Source organism: Pseudorca crassidens, chromosome 4 (genome assembly GCF_039906515.1).
Source record: "Pseudorca crassidens isolate mPseCra1 chromosome 4, mPseCra1.hap1, whole genome shotgun sequence".
NCBI classification, from domain to species: Eukaryota; Metazoa; Chordata; class Mammalia; order Artiodactyla; family Delphinidae; genus Pseudorca; species Pseudorca crassidens.
In genome coordinates, this window is record NC_090299.1 from 64,820,391 (window position 1) to 64,842,703 (window position 22,313).

The 22,313-nt window shown below is 44.9% G+C and overlaps 2 protein-coding genes across 32 annotated transcripts in view; one reads left to right on the forward strand and one right to left on the reverse strand.

Moving 5' to 3' along the window:
* Positions 1 to 2,557, forward strand: part of NSUN7 (NOP2/Sun RNA methyltransferase family member 7) — a 63,843-nt gene extending 61,286 nt beyond the window's left edge. For both annotated transcript variants that reach the window (XM_067735811.1, XM_067735812.1), the window contains exons 11-12: positions 5 to 128; positions 730 to 2,557. In XM_067735811.1, the coding sequence (XP_067591912.1) occupies positions 5 to 128; positions 730 to 1,365 (760 nt within the window). In that variant the 3' untranslated portion in view covers positions 1,366 to 2,557. The remainder of the gene's footprint in view (positions 1 to 4; positions 129 to 729) is intronic.
* A 1,582-nt stretch (positions 2,558 to 4,139) lies between these two features.
* Positions 4,140 to 22,313, reverse strand: part of APBB2 (amyloid beta precursor protein binding family B member 2) — a 373,983-nt gene continuing 355,809 nt past the window's right edge. For 25 of the 30 annotated variants that reach the window (XM_067735799.1, XM_067735790.1, XM_067735797.1 and 22 more), the window contains 6 exons: positions 18,585 to 18,699; positions 15,931 to 16,018; positions 15,193 to 15,276; positions 13,394 to 13,509; positions 11,636 to 11,815; positions 4,140 to 7,962 (listed from right to left, as the gene is read on the reverse strand). In XM_067735799.1, coding sequence (XP_067591900.1) covers positions 7,795 to 7,962; positions 11,636 to 11,815; positions 13,394 to 13,509; positions 15,193 to 15,276; positions 15,931 to 16,018; positions 18,585 to 18,699 — 751 coding nt within the window. In that variant the 3' untranslated portion in view covers positions 4,140 to 7,794. Of the gene's footprint in view, positions 7,963 to 11,635; positions 11,816 to 11,854; positions 11,917 to 13,393; positions 13,510 to 15,192; positions 15,277 to 15,930; positions 16,019 to 18,584; positions 18,700 to 22,313 lie in introns of those variants that run through there. The other 5 variants (XM_067735805.1, XM_067735802.1, XM_067735806.1 and 2 more) reach the window with 4 other exon arrangements.

Genomic DNA, 22,313 nt, shown 5'->3' on the forward strand with positions numbered 1-22,313 from the left:
GCAGGCTTAGTCCTCCTGTCCTTCCACTCTGCTCCTTAAAGGAAATACATTTGTCCACCGACAAATTTTTCAGAATGGAACCATCTGAAATTACCAATGGTTGTTTTCTTTCGGTTCTAACAAGGGAGGTAAGGATAAAAAAAATCCCAATCCATTTCATACTTAGGAATTAAGAAACAACAAAGTCTCATAATAGGAATATAGGAACTTTATGAGCATTTCATAATAGTATGCTTATTTCATAAATAGCTAAAGGGCAGGAAAAACAATTATTATTGTATGGCGGAAATCCCTATTTTTATCTTTATTGTCCTCCTGAGTGTTTTTCCGTTGCCTGTTCTCCACCCCCACTTCTCCAAGCACTTTGTCAATATCCAGTTCATTTTAGCTCACAGATATGAGATAAGCTCTGGACATATATACACTAATATGTATAAAATAGATAACTAATAAGAACCTGCTGTATAAAAAAATTAATTTAATTAAATTTAAAAATTCAAAAAAGAATAAGCTCTGTAATTCTTTTTCTTTTTTTTTTCTATCAGGTTCACAAATGGGGAGATTTAAGTACAAAGAAAGTAGTTTCCTGAGGCTTATAGGATATATTAGAGACTAAGGTCTAAAAACTATTTCTTTTAGTATAACAAAGATATTCTTTTATCTTTACTGAAACACTGATAAGTATTTGTAATATGCAAAGTAACAATTAACTCCCACATTTAATTATAGCGGGACCCATCTGAGACAGTGTCTGTGAAAGATGTTTTGGCCCGTGCTGCAGCAAAGGGTCTACTGGATGGGATCGAGTTGGGTAAACCTTCAAAATGTGAGAAGAAGAAGAAAAAGTCAAAAATGTCATTGCCAAAATCTTCCACTTCTGATAGTAGGGGCATCCAGATGAAAATTGCTGAGTTCCTGAGTCAAGAAACTAACGCAAGTGCTCATCTGTCAGGGACGTTAACAACAAAAACATCTCTTCCACAGAAGAATACAAATCAAGTGGGTTCTTCCTCACAGGTCAGAAAATCCAACAAGCCCACCACCAATCCTTTAGTGCCTACATTTATGAAGAACACACCTCCCTCCAGACCATATGAACGGACGACAAACTTTGTAAGACCTCGCCCAGAAGACAGAATGATTGCACTGAAACCCATAGAGATTGTTTTGCCTCCAGTAATGTTGCCATTTTCTAGTCCCCAAGGGATCGGATCTCAGATACCAACTCAACATTTTTACTGTCGTTGCGCTGGGCCCAAGACTGTCATGCCTGGCTATCTTCCCACACCATCAATACCAAGTAGAGGGAAAAAACAAGAAAACTTACCTTCCTCTCTACCCAGGCATCCTCGACCATGGCTTTGACTGTCTTGTGTTTTTTACAGGGGTCAAGAGTAGTAGGGTTTTTTCCCAAAGTCTGATATTTCTCTGAAGGTTAGACATCCCTACACAAAATACTCATCCTTTTGGTCACTTAGTATCTTCTAAATGTGATTATTACCTTCAAGTGAATTAAGACAAGTGAGAATAATGTAGGTGAGTTAAGCAAAGCAGAATTCAGAGAGTTCAGTAGCTGGGTGCTGATCTGTTTTAGAACGTTCAGTTGTAGACTCAGTATCGGCTGTTAGAACTTGTCTCACTCTTGTTAACTTTCTGTCTGGACTTAGGACACTGGTTTTAAAGCTGCAACAATTTTTCCTGAAGGGAAACACTGTGTGCCTTAGAACAGACTTCTTTTCAAAGTTAAATTGTGAGGCAGTTTATTTAGAAAGCATAGGTTTGGAAAAGATGCTCTTGCACGGACTATAGATTGCTTTTCAGTATCGAGTCAGCTGTAGTTTAAAATTTTCAATCACTATAGAGGTTGATTTTTTTTTCCTTAAACATTAAAATAGGAGATGTTAGGAGCTTTTGTAATGTGATTGAAGTTGAGTATGAATAGGAAGAACAGGAAGGTCCAAAGTTCTAGGTGTGAGTAGTTCAGCTGTCCATTCACAGAGTGAAAACTGTTTCTCACTGGAAGAACCTCTAGGATCCTGAGCAGACTGAACATAAGCTTTCCCTTTTAACTATTTATGCCAAATACTGTTGTAAAAAAAGTGACTGTAAGCAAATTTCCATCTAAATAGTAATTCTGAGGAAGAGGCCAAACTGCTGAATACAAGTGACACCCCAATTGTTGAAGAAATCTATACAAGTTTATGATTCAAAGATCAGGTGAGATGGTCATTTCAAGTGGCACACAGTAATCAAACTTTGGTAAGTCATTTCTGATGCTCAATTAAAATATATCGTAGCACTATTTTAATTATATTGAAAGTCAGTTCATCTTGACTGTATTATCAATTGCCTTCCAAGAACTGGTTATGATTATCATTTCTGGGTCTACTGATTTTTTTTCATCATGGCAACAGAAAGTGACATTAAATCAAATATGTTACAACTGTAAATCCTACTGTTTAAAAACATGTTCATAGACACAAAGAGTTTGAATTTAAAGTTGTGTTTTCAGAATCCAGTTGTGTTGAATAGTGTTAAATAAATTCCTAAATTTCAATTCAGGTGGCATGATTTTAGTAGACTATTATCCTCTTCAAGATGAATATTTAGGTCTATTTCAGCTCTAATATTGTATAATTTTCTCACTTGAAGTGAGGGTAGAAAAGGGTGAATTTCATTGTAGCAGTAATAAATTTTTTTAACTGAAGATTTACACTTACTAGTAAAATGTCAGTGAAGAAATGAAACATGACTTTTTATACTTGAACCAGACTTATTTTTAAATCCCAAAAGAATTCTGTTAATTATGACTCTTAAAAAATACAGAAATGTTTTAAATGCTCAGCTTATTTTACTACTTTCAAAAATCAAAAACTATATAACATTTGCTCGGAAAGTTATAGTATGGTTTCCTCCTATTCCCACTCTCTGGCTTAGAGCCTTCCGTGCCTCTGGGAGGCCAGTGCAGGTGAACTGAATTTGTTCAGTAAAGAGCTGATATTTTACCCCAGGGATCTTTTATCCCTTTCCTTACATCTTTCCTCTGCCCCAGGCTGAAGAGTATTCCATTGTCCAAAAGTAGCAGGTCTGAGATTTTTATTTTCTGCTAATAGTTATTATAAGACGAAAACTCACAGTTATGAAATAGTTCAGGATATTTTTCTGATCTCTGTAGCAGCATGTGGTTCATGTCACATCACAACTTTAGCCCCTTATCTTCAGTATCTCATAACATGAATCCTGTCATAAATTATTTTTCTAAGTATATGGAGATTCTGAATTAAACCATTCATTCATTAAGCCTGCAGTTTTCTTCTTTGGAATCTTCTAAGAAGGATGTGATCAATTATTTACATATTTTGGTAGACTAAAAAGGGAAATACTTTGGATTAAAACCAATATGGGAGAATTCTAGTAAAGGAGAATATTGATTACATTGACATTTTTCTTTTTTCAGCTTCTTAGAGAAAAGTGCTGCAAAAATCTAAAGTAATGAAATTACTGGTTTTTAGATACTCCAATAGCAAATTCAGATTTTTAATGTGTAATTATTTACCACTATGTAATACCTGAAACCAAATGAAATTTTGCTCTTTGAGAGTAACTGCCTTTGATTGAGGAAAAAGGTAAACTACTGGGGGAAATGCAAGATGAACAAAAAATGGGTACACACTTTAAATTCTATTTATCTTCTTCCATATGTCTAACAGTTAAACTAAGCCAGGTTCAACTGCTGCTTTTCTAGTCACCTTTCATTTTGGATTTAGTGCCTGTACAACTCTATCTTTCATTCTTTGATATCAGGCTCTTCAAGGAAAGATGGACTTTTTTAACACTAGAAAGAGTGCTTACACAAGCATCAAGTTGGTGACTGAATAGGCCTCTATGTCCAAAATGCCTGCTGTCCTTCCTGAGTACCAAGGTAAGGACCATGCAATGAATTATTCAAAATTTAAAGTTACTTCCTAGTTCTTACCAGGTGGAAATATACAATAATCAAAGCAGAATCTTACATTACTAAAATGACTTTTAATTTGAGATAAGAATAATTTGAAAATAGAATGACTGGCGTGGAGACACTAAACTTTTATTTCTATTCCTGGATATGTATGACTGATGTCAGATAAATGAGCCAAACATTTTACGCAGCTAAGTTTATTCTCATAACATATTACATTTAAATGTGTAAAAGTGGTCAACAGCAAAAGGGGCAGAAAGCAAAACCAAATGTTCTTTTGGGATAAACAAGCTGCTTTGGATGGCAGGGAGTGCTCTCACTGATGAAGTGTGAGCAGTATCTTTTCCCTGAAGCTGAAATAAACTTCATTTTACTGGCTGTATAACACACGTTAGCTGTGTATTGGGTTAAGTGAGCCTGGCAAACTAGAGAGCTAATGCTTTTACTAGTTAAGCTGTGCTAATATCAGTTAGGGAAATGTTTCTCACATTGTTTACGAAATCTTGAGTTTCTGTTGCAATGCTTATGAAATGAGTGTGTGTCATATAAGAAGAGGAGGAAAGATTTAGGGCTTCTAGTAAATGACCTTATGTAGAATTGTACAAATGTTCGTTATAAAATCATAAAGTGGAATTTTTTAAAAAGTAGCAGTGCCAACAGTTTATCACCAAGAGCTTATTTTAATGGAAATGGGTCTAATGTCGCTTCATGCAGTAAGACAGACACAAACAAAAACAATGGTCCTAATTAGCTATGGGTGATCATATATCCAGGTGTAAACAAAGGGCAGGAGGACATGTGTCTGTCTCTTAGATGAGCTCACATGTGTCGTGAAGGATATAAAAACGAAGCACCAAGCAGTGCTTTAAGTTTGCAAAGTAAAGTTTTTAGCCATAGGCATGTTGGCTATTCCCCTTGATGCGGCCAAGGAGCACATATGTGAGTTGGCAAGTATGCGTCTATCTAGCTGCTTTTAAAAAATAAAAGGAACTTTTAAGTATTTTGCCTTTTCTTATACATATTCCAATAAAAATGTGACTACAAATCATTACAAAACCACCTTTTAGGCAATGTATAGTTCACTGAGATTACTTAGACCTGGATACATTGAGAGATAATATCCAGTAAAGATAATACATTAACACAATAATGCAGTATATTTCAGTAAAAATAGAATAAATAAAATAAAAATATTTTAAGCTGTATTTAACAGGTTAATTAAAAAAATGATAAGACATACAAGGCATAGTGAACATGCCTGCCTGTTTACCAAATCACAGATACAAAGAATGCATAGATAACTGAAGTGTCACTACAATATCAGGTAAAACGCTAGCATCCTTTCACAGAAAATACACACATACTTTCATACATACTTTTTGGCCATGGCAGAAAGTGTCTGAACATACGGCTTAACATAATTAATTTTATAAAATTAATTGCATTTAGTATGCAAAGCTATTTTTAAAACAAAGTATCTGCAGTAAAGTTTTCAGTATGTAAAGGCTATCATTCATCTTAATGCATCCATAATTGCATATATAAATCAGTTTGCTACTTAAAGCTAGCTCAGTATTCTTGATCCTGAAAACATATGTATGCCTTAAAAAAAAATGAATGGGTTCTGGTAGAGATGTCCAATATAAAAGTGGATCACTTTTTTAAGAATTTTGAAGTTTATCACACTAAAATGTTTGTTTCACTGTGGAGGTCACGATGAAAGATCATCAAGATTGAATTTTGAACAGCTTTTCGAAGGGCACAGTAAGGATTTTCTTAATGCAGTAATTTCTTAGGATGTAACTGGTAACTTTAGTAGAATGGTGTACAGGCTGGTGAGAGTATAATCCACTTCTAGAGTGGCATCTCTAGGGTGCTAGCAAACAATTCCAGAATTCTGAGAGGGAACAGAGGCAGGAGGCCACCTACTCATTCCATCATGTTCTCTGGTGGCTAAGTATCATGAGTTAGGAATATTTCTACCACATGTAACATTATCTCTGGACTGCATGTAGAATCCTGTCCTCTACAACACATTTGAGGCACACTGCAGGAAAACTGAGAGCAGGTAATGGTTTTAAATCACGGCATGAGTAATTTGGACATACTTCCCTACTTATACAGGGAATCCTAAGATTGCCTGATAATAACTGGATATGCCCAGCGTAATTTTGGAAAGACTCCTCCTGACTGGTGTGGAAGCAGCATAACTTAATAACTGGGAGTTGAGAAGCATGGGTCCTAGTTCTGGCTTTCTCACTAACTTTCGTGAGATCTTAGGCTAGGTGACTGAGCCTCTTTAATTCATATTTTTTATTTCTCAAATGTGTTTAGTACCTTCTCTATAAGGCTCAAATGTGACGATAAGAATGTGGAAACCATTTTGACAAGTACATAGCAGTAGATAAACATAAAGCATTACTTTTACAACGATGTTGTAAAATGGTAATTTTATCACTGAAAAGTAAACAAAACTAATGTCTAGATTGAGCTTCTTAGCAACTTCTTTAAAACATTATCAACAAGTGTCTCAATCTGTTTACAGCTAAGTCTCTCATCTATAGATAGATAGAGAAGCAGGAAAGTGCTGTTTTTTGGGAAGCCTGTTAAATAGTCCTTTGTTCCTATGTATATTTTGCTCTGATATGAAATTTTTAAATCTTGAACATAAATGGAAAAAATATAAATTTAAAAATATATCTAGAGTCCAACAAATTTTAATATTAAATACATAAATTCAGAAAGGTTCAATTTTATGAAGTTTGTTGCCATGGACAATACATGATGGACAGACAGCTTTCTGGGCAAAAAGCATTAAGGTAAGATTGAGCTAGATGCAGAATCCTAGCAGAACATTTACCTAGGAGGTGGAAAACAACGTGGTGGTGGAGATCTAAAATATAAATGACATTTCCTCAACTCCAAGTTGCATATTGGCTAATTATCAAACTAAGGATGAAAGGCTTATGAGGAATATTTCATTTTAATGTTTATGTAGAGAATGGCCATAGTGAACTATAATTCTCTAGCTGCATTGTACAGTATAAGGCAGAAGTTTGAAATATTTCCCACCCAAAATGCATTATAATTTTGTTAATCTCTTTCTTAATAATCAGTTTGAAAACCATCTGAACAGAAAGGCTATTTTTGTTCTGTTTTAATTTCTGAAATTTAGTTTTTCAATTTTGAAGCTTCACTTTTTTCCCAACATCCCCCAAACAGCTGTAGACATGAAATGGTGTCCATGTGTCAAAGAGCTCGTCAAGGAAAGTTGCCAGTTGGTTTCTATACTGATGCCAACAGCCAATTTTGTCAACCAAAGGTTCGATTTTATGAAGAACTAAAACGAAAACTAGTCATCCTGTTTTTACAGCAATTCAGTGGTATCCGGTATGCAGTGTCTACTCCAATGTTGAAAACAGGGCAAAGTGCTGTAGGACTTAAAAGTTGCTTGTGACAGATCCAGTCAAGAAGACAGTGAAACTAACCCAGGTGTCATTCACTCCAAGGACTCAGCTGCTTCACTGGGAGGGGTGTGGCCACATTCTTCCCTGTGTGTGTGAAGTTACATAATGTTCACGATATTTACAGTAAGAAAGGGAGCTTCCACTGCTCATGATGTAACTTACTGACAGCAAAAAAAATTAGTCATGCTTTTCATATCACACGACGGTGGCAAGACGAGAGAACATGCTTGTCTAACACTGTTTGGTTAAGTTATTAATCTCTGAAGACAAAGCATCAGCAACTGAATGGAAGGCCAGAGATCAGCTCCTCTTCTTTAGTGTAGCTATTCAATCTTCAGTAAATGTTACAGGATCCTTTCACATATGCAGCTACGGCGTTTCTGTGACAGGGCGTTTCTGTTTCAAAGTGTCAATGAGGGATAAGACCCCTCGTTTTACATTGGTTGTGACTCTCCTGGTCACAGAGTCTGCTGGCGGAGGAGGTGGTCGAACTTTCTGTGAAGGCGGCCTGGCTACCAGGCACTTCTGGTATCGTAACTGAAATTAGAAAGTTGTATGGTCGTTAATAATGTATCATCCCTTCTTGTTTAACGTGATCTTAATTCATAAATATATTTAACTCCCAAAGGTTAACGACCTAGCTCCTAAACACGAATCCAAGAGTTTATTATTTTTTTTCCTTAATGTGGAGTGTTTTAAATTCTTTTGAAGTTCTTTATATTGTTAGGCTGCGATGAATATACCTCATAGTCAAAGAGCTAATGAAGAGAAAAAGGATTGGGAGAGAGATTATTAACTTTTTCCTCAGACAGGTAATGAAGTAGGTGTTTATGGCTAGCCGAGTGAGGGTCAGCATGGTAGAAAGGGCAGGGTTTGAATCTGGCTCTACCACTTGTGAACCGTATGGCCCCAGGCAAGTTATTAAATCTCTCTGAGCCTCAGTTTCTTCATTTGTAAAATGGCTGAAGAATGGCGACCTTAAAAGACAGTGTTATGATTAAGGAATACCTGCAGAATGCCTCAGACAGGCCTAGCAACACAGAAGGCATTCATAAATGTTTGTTCCCATCCTGCTTTAATTTAAAAAAAATTACTAAGATTTCAGGATTTTATATACAAGTCTAAATCTTAATAGATTTAATTTTTAAAAATCCATTAGCACTGGCACCAGGGACAGTTTCCATCCTTCAGAAACAAAGTCACAATCCACCTGCTTTTGTATCAATGCAAAGATAAGTAATTCTTCAAAATTAGATTAAAAGGTTAAAATGTATCAAATGCTTTTTTTCTAATCCAAGCACTTAAAAAATCCAAGCACTTAAACTGATTTTCAAAACCCTACTTAAATATTAATAGGTTCCTTGGAACAACTGTGAAACAGGCTGATGTTTCCCTGTGAAAAGCATGAACTGTCGTACAGCAAGACTCTTATCACAATGTGCTGTCACAGCCCACAGGCCAAAAAATTAGCCCCTTTCAACCCAATCATATGAAAAACGATTTATCACGTCTCCTGTGTGTAAAGTATGTTTCTAGGTCTGCATCACAATCAAAACTACGCACTTCCAAACACAGTTTTATAATGCGCAGGTACCGCAGCATGGTATACTGGACTCGGAGTTTCTGATGTTAGTTACGTTATATCCAGTGCAAATCAGAATTGTGCCTGATGAACTTCATTAAGCGGACCCCTCTCCATCTCCCTCTAAATTTCATCAAAATAGTTTCAGCTGGGCCTATACCACTCAGCTGCAAAATAAAAATTCAGTAGATTCAGAATGTGTTAATGCCAGAGATATTTCAGATTGTATAAACTGATGCATAAACATTTCACATGGAGAATCATGCAGATTTGAATCAAGAGGAAGGCCACCCAGTTAGAAATGCTGGATACAGAGTGTAAAGAAAGGTTTGATTTTACCGGTATGTCTTATGCTGGATTGGCTGAGTCACTTAAGCTGGTGGCCCTAATACAATTAAAATAGTAAACAAATGAGTAGAAATTGTTTCTAGAGGAGAGAAAATGAGCCTGGGAATCAGAACAAACTGTAACCAGTGATAAAGCTAATTATTTAATTGCCATCAGCATTTAAAATGTATAATTAAGGCTGAAAGCCATTCATTTTATGACTAAAACCATCTGTTAACGATCCTTTACAATTTCACAAAATACCTCAACAGTCACCATGGATTTTTGCTTGGCTGGACTCTCCCATTTTCTGTTTTCTTCACACAGTCCCTTCATCCCATCTCAAATCCCTACGCCTGGTCAGGAGGTTCATCTTGACTGCTTCACCGCGCTGCTCCCCTCCACCCAGCCCCGGTCCTTTATATGCAGGTGGACTTGAGTTAGAATCCTGGCCCCGCAGCACCTGAGGGGAACCTGCACTCTAACACAGGACTGTGGCGAGAACGAAGCCAGATAATAAGTGCACAACACAGGTCTTCCCTTCCCCTCCCCCCCTCCTCCTCCCCTCTCTGTTTCCAAGGTGTCTTTTAAAATAAAAGCGAATTGGCTCTCTTCTCGTCCCCGACCTTTGCCTCTGCCATCCGTCCACCTCGTTCTTTCCCCTCTTTGTTAACTAGCAGTGTACTGTCTGTAAAGAGACAGAGGACGCCCTCCACCGCCCTCAGCTCCACCTGTTCCTGGACTCCGGGCATCTTCTGGCCGGTCTCAAAGTTACTCTAACCCAAGCAGCACTCTAACCCAACCCCAGGCCCTTCATCTACCACCAAGACCTTGGTCCAACTACAAATATAACCCCTATTTCAATCTGGCTTTACTGGCTCATCTCCCTCAGCCTCAAAACTGTGAGGATCTCCCCAACCCCCCAACAAACGAGCAAGTATCTCAACGGCATGCTTCCGGCTACTCCTTCACCACAGACCTGGTGAGCGACCCGCTTTCAGGGCCACCTTCTTCCTCCCGGTCACTCCTCCATCCAGTGCAGTCTTACACTTTCACTTAGAGCTCTTTCTACACCATAACAGAATTCTGGTTTACCCGTCTTCCCCATAGGCCTAAACTCCGTAATGCAAGGATCGTGTCTTATTCCTACTTGAACTTCCCAGAGTCCAGCCTACAAATGGTGGATTGAGTTAAATGAAGTGCAGGTGCTTCGAATTCAGCATTCCTCATTGCCAGCCAGGTGTTTCTCCATCACCTGCTCCTGTCTTTTCCCCACTGCCACTCCTGGTTTAGATGCAACTCTCCCAAGGACCAGTAAACTGGCCTCCTGGTCATCTCCCCACCTCTGCCCCATCCTTTCAACCCACCTCCTCTTTGTTTTCTTCTCTCTTTTTTGGAGTATGCTTTAAAGCCTAACGTGGTCTACACACTCTCCTGCTTAACAATCTCTGCGGAAGCTCACACCTTGGCATGAGATCACAGGCCCTTCGTGGACATGGACCTCGCCTCCTTCCACTTGGCTCCAGCAACCCTACCTCCTGTTGCTGGAATACACCATGCAGCCCAGGCTTGGATGTCTCCTTCTTACTAGAACTTTCCCAGTGCTGGGAATGACAGGAGCTCAAAGGATATTTGCAGAATGAATGACAAGGTGTTTCTGTTTGTTTGAAGTCACATATGTGGTACAAAGAGCACTGGCTTTATTACCCGGAGGCTCGGGGGTGAACGCAGGCTCTGTCATTTACCAGCTCTGCCCTGGGGCCTGTCCTTTCCTCTGAGCCTCTATTTTGTTATAAATAAAAGAGAACTACTTAACAGGGCCGTGGTAAGAATAGAGTTCATAGATATAAACAAAGTATGTAAGAACAATGCACTTAGACCAACTATCTAGAATAAAAACCATTCAATACACTGAATTTTTAAAGAATTATTGAGTTGGTTCCAAACAGCACCAACTCACACATGACCAGCATCTCCTGATCACATACTGAAATTACTTAGGGATCAAGAACTAAGAGGCCTCAAATCCGTGGTTTTGAAGATCATTGCTTTCAGTGTTCCTGGAGTCTCTACAGAAGAACCTGGTTCCATCCAGTCCTCCTTCTTTCAGGTGTCCTGGCCTCTTAAGACGGCAAAGTGCTTGTCACGATTCTGTCCGCAGGAGTGAAGGTGTCACACAGCAAGGCATTACTTTAGAGATCAGACTTGGCTTCTTTTAAGTCAGTAACTCTGCTCTAATTTACGGCATATTAAACAAAAGCAGGGGCCCGAGGGTTGAACCCCTGCAGCGGGCTCACTCACCATGCAGGCAGCCTGCACTGCCTCGGACACGTTACCGGCATTAGGCTCGCACCAGAAAACATGGCACTCAAAGTGCTGGTTCCCAGTGTCCATGATGAAGGCAAACGTATGCACATCCTTCCCGACGCCCATGAAGGACAGGAATCGCACCCGACACTCCACCAGGATCTCCTCTTCATTCTGCAAGAGACGCCGTTCAGCAGCTCTGGCCAAAGTCACAGACACGTTCGGACCTTAAGTCATAGAATCCGCCTGGAGTGGCTGCACAGAGGAAATGGTGTCTAAAAATATACAGCCAGACTGAATTTAGACAGGACTGTATTTTTCTAGAAAGGCAAGTTTCTAAATGTGTCTGGAGAGGCCTCACTGCTGTGGGTGCCTCGTTCCGGCATTTAATCTGCTCTGAACCACACTGCGACTGGGTATGCGTGTTCCGGACTCTGTCTGCTCGACTCCAAGCCCGTGGCTTCACTGTGGGCAGGAACAATGTCATGTATACTTTTTCCGTATTGCCCATACAGTGGCTCAGAACCCATTTGCCCAGGCAAACCCACCGGAAACCCCAGAGCACCAAGAGGAAAGGAGCCATGGGCTCTCTTTCCATACAGGTCTTCTTCCCCAACTAAACAGCACATTGAATCAGATTTCTATCTAAAACTGTGTAAAACAAAAAGTTGCCAAATACTTTTTTATTTCTTTTTCACAAACTGGTACCCATATGTTGCCGAGTTAAGAAGTGTTTGGAATTCTTATGAACACCACATCCTCTGCAGCAGCCATGTGCAATTTTTGAAAATTAGTAAATACATCCAGAAAAATGCTGACTTCTGGCTCACTAACATCTTGACTTATTGAATATTCACTCAGGTGCTGTGGGACTGATTAACAGGCAGACTAAGCTGGTCTTAGAGGCTGGGAAGTTTTGTTGGGAGAAATGACGTTTACATTGAGGTCTACGTAGGGGCTGGGAAGGCAAAGGGGTAGAGCACAGAAGGAGCAGCGCACTTGCAAAGGTGCTGAGGTAGGAAGAGGCACCACATGTTTGCAGACTTGAAGAAAATCCAGCGGCACAGGCTGGAGTGGCAGGCAGGGTCAGTGAGCATCTTACTCCTCTTTAGAAACTGAATTGGACTTGAAGGTGAGCTGCTAGTGGACAGAAGCAAGAGCAGACCAAGGACTTACGGTCTTTCCATGACAGATGCCTCACAGAGGCAGAATGGAAAACTGATCCTGCTACTTCTCGCTGTGTGCCTGGGGGGCAGTTACTTAACCTCTCTGTGCCTCAGTTTCCTCAACCACAAAGTTGAGATAATTTGTGTTGAGGCTAATGCTGGCCTCTCTCCAGATGACCAGTGGTCCCTGCTACCACAGGACCTTCCACCACAGAAGCATCTCCTATGTCCCAAGCCCAGATAACAGCCCAGTCAATACCAGAGCCTGGAGAGTGGCCAGAAAACCAAGCCCTATTAGTGAGTTACTGCTAGTATCACACAGTCACCTCTAGCAAATGATTCCAACCTCCCAGGCTTCGTAGGAAGGAAGAATGAGGAACGCCAGAATAGAAGCCTCTGAGGTGTGCAGAGATCTAGGCACAAAGGGCAAAATGTCTCTCTTTTTTTAATGTAGGCTCTTTTAATCACAAGCAAGCACAACTCCCCAGAGACCAAGCCTTGGCACGCACCTAAGTTTCACGGAAGCTTATTGTATCCGAAACCTCACTGTGTTCGACAGGCCAACTCCATCTGCCACCCTTCTCACCTTCTCACTGATGACAGTCACAGTAGCATCGGCCACATTCATGTTCACTGAAGGCCAGTCCTCCTTGCTGGACGAGGTCATAAGACTTTCTATGGCATTGTTCAGGGTATCCATTCCTGTGGATGGAAGGGATAACTGAAAAAGGTCCTAAAGCTATTTCTGAATCACAAACGTGGGCCCAAATCACCCAGTAACACCTATGCCCAGACTGGTCTTTTTTTTTTTTTGTAGCCCCAGACAAGACATTTCATTTGAGCCTTTCATTGCTCAAAAGAAAAGAAATGCCAGCTTTTTCAACAGAGAGAAGGGTCATGAGAACCTCCAGAGAAGGAGTGTGTGATGTCCTGTCTAACCAGCACATCACTCTCCCTCCCTCCCTCTCTACAAAGATTCCCCAGCTCCGAGTGTATAAACAGTATTCAAATGCTACCTTTTCCTAAGCAAGGAACCTTGAAAAAGGGGACCCAACAGAAGCCAGCATCTGCCAGATTACCCTGATAACCTTTCATTGTCCTTTGTCACTAAGTAAGGCCAAGTTTGGGCGGCCCCTGGACACGAACAGCATGTGCTAGTCGATGGGGCTCTTTGGCTGGGTGTTCCCACAGCTGCTTTTGGTGGTGGGTGGGTGGGAGAACAACGTTACTGAGCTATAATTCACATACCATACAATTTACTCACAGTGCAAAACTCAAACGGTTTTTAGTATATTCAGAGGTGTGCGACCATCACCACCATCAGGTTTAGAACATTTTCATCACCCCCAAAAGAAACCCCGTACCTTTCGGAAGTCACCCTCCATTTCCACCCAGCCCTATCTCTAGAGATCTGCCTACGCCACTCATATAAATGGAATCGTACAGGATACGGTCCTTTGTGACTGGCTTCTTTCATTCAGCATCATGTTTTCAAGGTTCAGCCATGTTGCAGCATGTCTAATACTTCATTCCTTTTTATTGCCAAATGAAGTACCACTGTATGGAAGTGTATTTTATTTATCCATTTGTCAGCTGATGGACATTTGGGTTGTTTCTGCTTTTTGACTATTATGAATGATGCTGCTGTGAACATTCGTGTACGAGGTTTTGTGTGCACACGTTTTCGTTTCACTTGGATACAAAGCCCAGGAGCAGAACTGCTGGATCAAATGGTAACTCTATTTAACTTTTGAGGAACTGCCAGACTGTTTTCCAGGGCAGCTGCACCATTTTACATTCGCCCAGCAGTATGTGAGGGTTCTGATTTTCCCACAGCCGTTTTTTAACCCAGGAAAAGGCTACCTCTCTCAGCCTCCTTCCAGCCTGGTATGGCTAAGCAACTAAAGTCTGCCCCTGAGATGTGAGCTGACTGCTGACTGCTGTGTGCATTTTTGGGTCACACCTTAACAGGAAAGCAGGAGGGTTCCTTCAGCCCCCTTTCCCCGTCCAGCACGTGACAAGGACTGAAGCAGGCACCCTGGCCCCAGAGATGGAAGCCTCAGTTCAGGACCGAGGCTTCCATCTCTGGGGGCAGGGCCCTTCCACAGCCCTGGCTCACGCAGCTCTGGACTGAGTGAATGAGAAATCAGGTCCACTTTGTTCAAGTCCCTGTATTCTGGGACCATGCATCCGAGGAGCTTAGCCTGTCCTGTACTGATCTTTTGATCAGGACTGTCTGTGCGCTCTGGCTGGTGACAGTGTGAGGGTCCGATTCGAGACAAGGCAAGGAGTGCAACAGCAGACCCCACCCCCATGGGAGGGTGAACATCTCTCATGAGCTCCCAAACGCTTGCAAAGTGGAAAGACGATGCACGTTTCACATACCGACTGGTTTGTCCACAGGTAGCATGCCCAAGTACTGCACGTGGAACTCCTGGACCAGCTCAGTCTTTGGTGTTGGAAAATCTACTACAGGGAGTAAAGCAACACATTTTTCTCAATGTTCTAACAGACACATAACATCCTGTGTTTCTAGAGGTCAGTGTGCCAATCATGCTATAAGAACAGCCATTTCTTCCACCAGACACTGGGGCTGTCAATCAAAATCCCATTCACCTTTCATTTCTAGGTAGGAAAGCATTTGAAAGCAGGAACTGGAATCTGTGTGTTAAGCTGTGACTCTCTCTTGGATGTGTGCTAAGTAGCAGCTTTGGGTGCTCTATTTATTAGGGGAGGTTGATGCCCTGAGGAAATTTAATCACAGAGGGCGAAATGAGAGACGGGAAAAATGACTAAACTGAGCTCCCCAAAATAGCAACCCACATATTTTTAAACTAGCTGACCCTTACCCCAGGCTGTACATGAATTACAAAAGCACTAAAGATACTTTTCTTTAATCTTGTCCAACAACAATAAAACTCATCCTGGCCCTTGATGCCTAACCCTGTTGACACAAAATCAGCTCTAAGCCGCGCCCGAGGTCCCAAGTGCGGGCTCGGCCTGGGTCTGCTGAGTCCAGCTCGGTTCTGAGGGAGACTAGATACACCAGGGAGCCGTCCGAGACCCTGCGCTTTGTGACCTGGGCAGAGAGCACCAGGCAGAGGAGCAGGCGCGCCGACCTACCTTGCAGGGGCACGTCGAGGTTCACGTGGGCCCTTTCCTGCAGGGAGCTGCAGGCCAAGGCTTTGGCGTTCTTCCGTTCGGCCATGATCTGAAGGAGAGAAAACACAGCTTTGGCTCACGGTTACAGACCCCGTGTCCTCAGCTGTTCCAGCCAGTGGAGTGTCTGCGCTGACTTCACTTCCAAGTTAAACTGGCTTCAGTCTGCTGCCTGACTCCTCACCCCCATCTCGGAGCCGCACGTTTTGAGAACTGTGCCCATTTTCTCTGGGGAGAATAGTGAACGACTGTTCCTCAGAGTAACTAACAGTCTCCTGATTGTTCGGAATTCATTCTTCCATTTACCAGGCTCCCACCTCTACCGCACGATCCCCCCGGTCACACGTACACCTCCCGGCCCACAGCGGTCGGTGGAACACAGGGCAACGGACTCCCCCTGCTGCCTCCACGTGGCCACTTTCAGGGACTCTTTTCAGGGCTCTGGGGACAGAGTACCTGGGTTCAAATCCCACGCCCGCCACTTACTAGCGGTAAGTGGCCTTGAGCCAGTCACCTGCCCTCTTGTCTCGTTTCCTCCACGGCACATGTGGATGATAATATTTATGTCCCTAATAATAAAATAATTTCAGTCCTGACAGTAAATACAAGCACTCAGAAATATTAGCTGCTATTGCTGTTGGTGTTATGGTCACACTGTTTAAATCTGTCGGCCGTCTTTCTAAATGCCTCTCCTCTGTTGGGGGCACTAACATCTTCACTTGACAGTCATCACTTCACACCCCTGTTCACAGTGCTGTGGGTTTAGGGACTCCAAGAAGCCACCTTCAATGACCGCAAGAGCAACTCACACCTTCATCCCCCGCCTGAGCTTTCCATCCCAAGTGGAACAAGTCATTTCCCCCGGAGCTCCACTCTGCCCGTCTCCAGATCTGTGCCTGGGTCAGCGGGCAGGAGGGCTGCTGACGGTAAAATCCAAGATTCACTGAGCACTGACTCTGGGCCAGGTTGTGTTCTGAGGGCTTTACGCTAGCATATAAGCTCCACCAGGGCAAGGATTTTTTTTCTCTTTTGGTCTCTGCTGTCTCCTCAGGACAGTGCCTGGCACATAAGCAGCATTCGGTTACACTTGCTGCGTGAACGAATGAGGAAACGAAACCCGGGCAGCGCAGCATGCTTCAGGGCTGCACAGGAAGCAGCTGCCCCAGTGCCACCCGTGCAGGAACGTGCACACGGGCTGGGGTGGACGCGGGGTCTCCGGACCAGCACCCACCCTGCAGGTCCCAGTCATTCGGTCAGAGCGGCAGACTGCTGCGCTATTCCGGTGCTGGGGCAGCTCCCATCCCTACCCTTCCCTTGGGAACTGTGGCTTACAGCTGCTCCGCTCCTGCTGCGGAGGCCAGGCTGGGCTGTGGAGGTGGTCGTGACCTGGGCCTGGCGAGCTCGGGAGGACCTGTGGGAGTGAGGCTGGGTAACGATGCCAGCCCGGAACTGGAAAGGTGACATTAACACAGGGGGCGGCAAAGTCCTATGTTTAGATTCAAGCAGTAAGTCTGGGGCGTGGAAAGGCCTGGCTGAAGGAAGTTGGGGACAGCGTCCTGGAGACCTGGCTCCCACTACTGGAACACAGGCCAGCAGGTAATGGGATTGCTGAGAACATTAACTATGTATCCCTGGAGGTCAAAGGACACTGTGGCCACGGTCCGTTCCCTGTCGACTCCCTTGTGGAACACTGGTTCCTTCAGGGGAACCAAGCAGAGCGTGGCCAGGAGAAAATGGTTAGGAGCCTGGTCGCCGCGAGACCCGGAAGTGGCTGAAGCGATGGGGTGGGGCACTCTGGACAAAGGAGGAAGCCAGGAGCAGGAAGGCTGGACAACAGACACGTGTGTCCAGCCCTCTAGGCACAGCGCGCAGCTCCAACCGCCTCCAAATCGCAAAAGCTGCCCAGCAAAGAGACAAACCAGGAACCTCTCTCCTCTGCTACAGGCCACACATCTCAAGTAAACACACGGAGGTCCACACAAGGAAGGGCTCTGCAGCGGCCAGAGCCGCTGCATCACACAGCCGTGTCCTGACAAGTACAAGGGCCGGGCAGAGGGCGGGACGAGCGTGTAGGCATGGGCTCTGCGGGGTGGGGTGGGGAGGCGGCGACTCTGAGGCTGTGACCACGGCCCTGCCTCGCCGCTGTGTGCCTTATGACGTCAGCACGTGTTCACGGCAACCCCCGGCCGCCTGCACTTCCACAGACACACCTGCTGGTTTCGTACCCCGCTCCCTTCTTCCCGGGTCCAGGCTCAGATCAGGTGGCCCCCGCCCTGGGAAAGCTGCCCTGACTCCCTGCCCCCGCTTTCCAGCTGGGCTCGGGATACACAGCTCCTCCGCCACACCGCTGTCCACCTATTAGACCTCCTGGACTGTGGGAGGCACCAAGGCCGTACTCCTTTTGTAGGTTTGTAGGTGGAGTACCATTTAGCACGACGCCTGACACGCAGAAAGAGCGTTAACCATGCTGGCTGGGCTGGCGGTCGGCCTGCTGCCCCTGCAGCTCGACCTGCAGGTCAATGTGCCGACTCCCCCGTCCTTCCACACGCCCTTCCCTGCTGAGTGGTGGGCGGGGGAAAAAGGAGCAGGGCGGACCCCTGTGCCCTGACCCACCTTACCTTGGAACAGATTTCGTGGAGACTTGTGGCAATGGCTTTTGCTGGTGTGTCACATCGAAATACATGACATTTCAAAATTCTTGTGTCTTTGTCTCTTGCTACATAAGCAAAATCTCTGTGCAAACAAAGTTTATCGGTACATTAGAATGAGGAACCTTCACAACACACATTCTAGTGATGAATGTTAACTGAGTGAGCAGCCAGCACGTCAGAGGTAAACACAGTACGCGGTGGTTAAAAAAATAAACAAACGTCAACAGCCACCTCAAACAGAGGAACAGTTGCATGGATCCTAGGAATTCATTTCTGAGTAAAATAACTACAGTGTTCCCCGGACCCTGCCTGTGGAGCTCCTGGAACCTTCATGAACAACGCTTAATGAAAACCGAACTTTACCGGAACCTTCTGCCTAGAGTAACAGCAAATATCATGGTTATAAACATTATGATCACAAAACAGAAGACAGGCTTGAGAGGAGCATGAATTTGCATGAGTGAGGCTACAGTCGTGTGTAGCAGAAGCAAAACAACAGGCTCTGATGTGTAAATGTGTGCCCAGAGACCGGATCTGATCCGCAGCTGCGGAGTAAGTTGATGGACAGTTACGGGCACACAAAGAGACGCCACAGACTGAAGTCCGGTCACAGGCACTTGATTCTGCTAAACACACCTCTTACTCCAGGGCTTGGGGCGACGGCGGCAGCGTCACCCTGTATACTGTCAGCTCAGACGCCGAGGTGAGCGTGCCGCTAGGGCTGGATTTCAGCATCTGCTTTACTGATGAGAAGGATACTGTGCCCGTGACACGACCTGGCTTCAAAAGAATAACACCACACAACTAAATTTCTCAGTTGTTATTGAGGACAGTGGCTTAAAAGATCAGAGTATTTATGAAAAATAGATGCTCAGATTGACCCATCTGGTAAGGGGTCACAGTGATTTCCCTGCACGTGTTGCTAAGCCAGGATCCCTGTCTGTAGATATAACCATGGATGAATTTATTAATTACTTCTCTTACGGTAAGAGCTGGTGGTGTTCTCACAGACTGGGATAGATTTTTTCCCCAACACAGACTTGGCTTCTTTGGGAAGGAACAGCAGTCTATCCAATGGAGGCAACTGTTCACTGTGAAGGCCCGGCCAGAAAGCCTGCCCTGTGGCCTTGCTGTGCCCCAGGCCATCCCGCAGCGGCTCCAGGCCAGGGGCATCTTTACCCACAGGCACTCGAACCTCCGCCTGTGCACACCTGCCCTCGGGTCTGCTCTGCTCCACCTTCCCCTGCGCCCTCACGTTCCACGGCAGTTGGTGTCCTCCATGCTAGCGCCGGGGGGACTTCCTGATGCTCCCACCGCCGGCCCCGGCACTCCACACCCAACCCCCGTGTTCAGCCGATTTTACCTCCTGACCGTGTCTTGAAGCCAACCCCTTCCTCGCCAGCCCTGCCACCACTCAGGCACCCTAGGTGGGTCTCGTCTCCCTGCCTTTGCTCACACCGTCTCCATGCCCCGGCCTCAGGTGAAGACGCAGCTGAAGCTGGGTGAGTACCCTGCCGGGTGCTGCTGTGTTCCCCGTACGCACAGCACTCACCACTGGGTACCATGGGCATCTATCTGCTCATGAGTTCTGTCTTCCCCACAACACCTCGAAGCTCCGTGAAGACGATTTGAGCCTTATCCATTCCCAACACCCAGTCTGGGCCCGGCCATAATTGGTACGGAGTGCCCCCTCTCTCAAGCATAGGGATCTGCAGCACGTCCCCCGTTTCCCGGCGGGAAAGCTGGCTAGTGGTCAGAGGTCTGAACAGGTGCCGTGACAGTGGGCTGAGGGCGGGGTTCTGGGTGAGGAGCTGGGCCCAGACTTTGGGGGCGAGCAGAGCCCTTTTCCACACTGTGCTCCTGAGGCCTTTCCATCCTAGTCTCAACCCCCATCGAGACAGCTTATTGCTTCAAAAAGGAAACGACGAGGGCTTCCCTGGTGGCGCAGTGGTTGAGAGTCCGCCTGCCGATGCAGGGGACGCGGGTTCGTGCCCCGGTCCGGGAGGATCCCGTGTGCCGCGGAGCGGCTGGGCCCGTGAGCCATGGCCGCTGAGCCTGCGTGTCCGGAGCCTGTGCTCCGCAACGGGAGAGGCCACAACAGTGAGAGGCCCGCGTACCGCAAAAAAAAAATGAAATGACGAGAAGGCATCACTTTTGGAGACATGCTCAAGGGCAGGCAGTCTTGTTTTTGGCCCCCCTCCTTCTGGCTACTTCTCTTTCCTGGATGGTTCCTACAGTAATATATGCAGTGTCTCAACACGCACAACTCTTCCTCTTAAAAATTCCACGTTCAGTCCTCATTTCCTGAGGCCACATCTCTTTGAAGTTCTGGGGTCACTGGGGTCCAAAGACCTTTGTCTGGATTTCTGGAGTCCCAAAATTTGTCCCACCAACTCCTCCAGCATCCTTACTCCAATTAAGGAGCTCTCCCCTCTGCTCCAGAAAGCTGGGGCTCCACCTCCGCTCACGGTACCTCCCCTTGCCTGGCATGGTGACCCCTGGCCTCCCTGTACCGTCTGGAGCTCACTACTCTACCTACTCTGTACGGCCCAGCTCAAAAGCCTGCCTGGCCCTCCGGTCCCCAGCACCTTGCTTGTGTCTGAATGCCGACAGGATCTGTATTCTGCACCACAAAGGATTACAGCTCGTTACGCCCTACCTTTAGTAGTTACAGTAGAGATCTTACCTCCCCATCTGTCCTCTCTGAGACTCAGAGAGAGTCAGGGACAGCTAGAGGGCAACGGATCAGGATCCAGGCGACCCAATTGCGAGTCCCATTCCGGACTCCACTGAGCTGTACAACACTGGGCATGGAGTCAAACCTCATCTCTAAGTGATGGAATATGATTTCCGAGGTCCCTTTCTGGCTCTGATATCCTATGATGTAAGCTTCCAAGATCCATCCTGCTCTCCGTGACAGCTGGTCGGCCTTACAAGTGTAGCAAGTGCAAGGTCACCATCACGGAGGACCAAACAGGCCCTGATCAATAATCAGCTCCCATCAAACTTCAGCTCTGTGCCCTCTGCTCTTTCAGATGCAACCCCTTAGCAGTAATTTTTAAAAATTATTAATCTTCATGTTCTTCTGGCTCAGGAGAAAGTGATTAATGCCTAAGGCAACCATCTGGAATCCACATCTCAAGAGGGCAGCTCAGCAGCCGCAGGCTCTGTTTGGGGGATTCTGACACTTTTTTTTTTCAACAGCTTTGTCTTTTCCTGTTCCCTCCCAGGTACCAGGCTAACAGATCAGGGAAGCAGAAATCTGCCCGGAACTAACCTCCCAGGAGAAAACAAGTGCCTTCCTCTCCTCACTGCGGGGGTCAGGAGATCTGCATGTCTCTCCTGTTTTACTCCATGAAACACATCCCAAGTCACCCTAAAAGAGCAGAAGGCCTCAAACACGGGGATTTGCGAGACCTCTCTCTGACCCGGAGCGCAGACAGTTCGACAACTTCCTTTGTGTGCAATGAAACATATGGCTGAGTTCATCTCATCCTTGTTCAGAACGGAAATCCAAACACCTCTTAACTGGTTGTTTTAAAACCTTGGCTTTTCAGCCCCTGATTTCTGAAAAAGGCTGCAGCAGGAGACAGAATAATGACCCTCCCGAGATACTCCTGTCCTCACTCCCAGAATCTGTGAATAGGTTACCTTACATGGCAAAAGGGACTCTGCAGACGGGATTAAGGGAAGGAT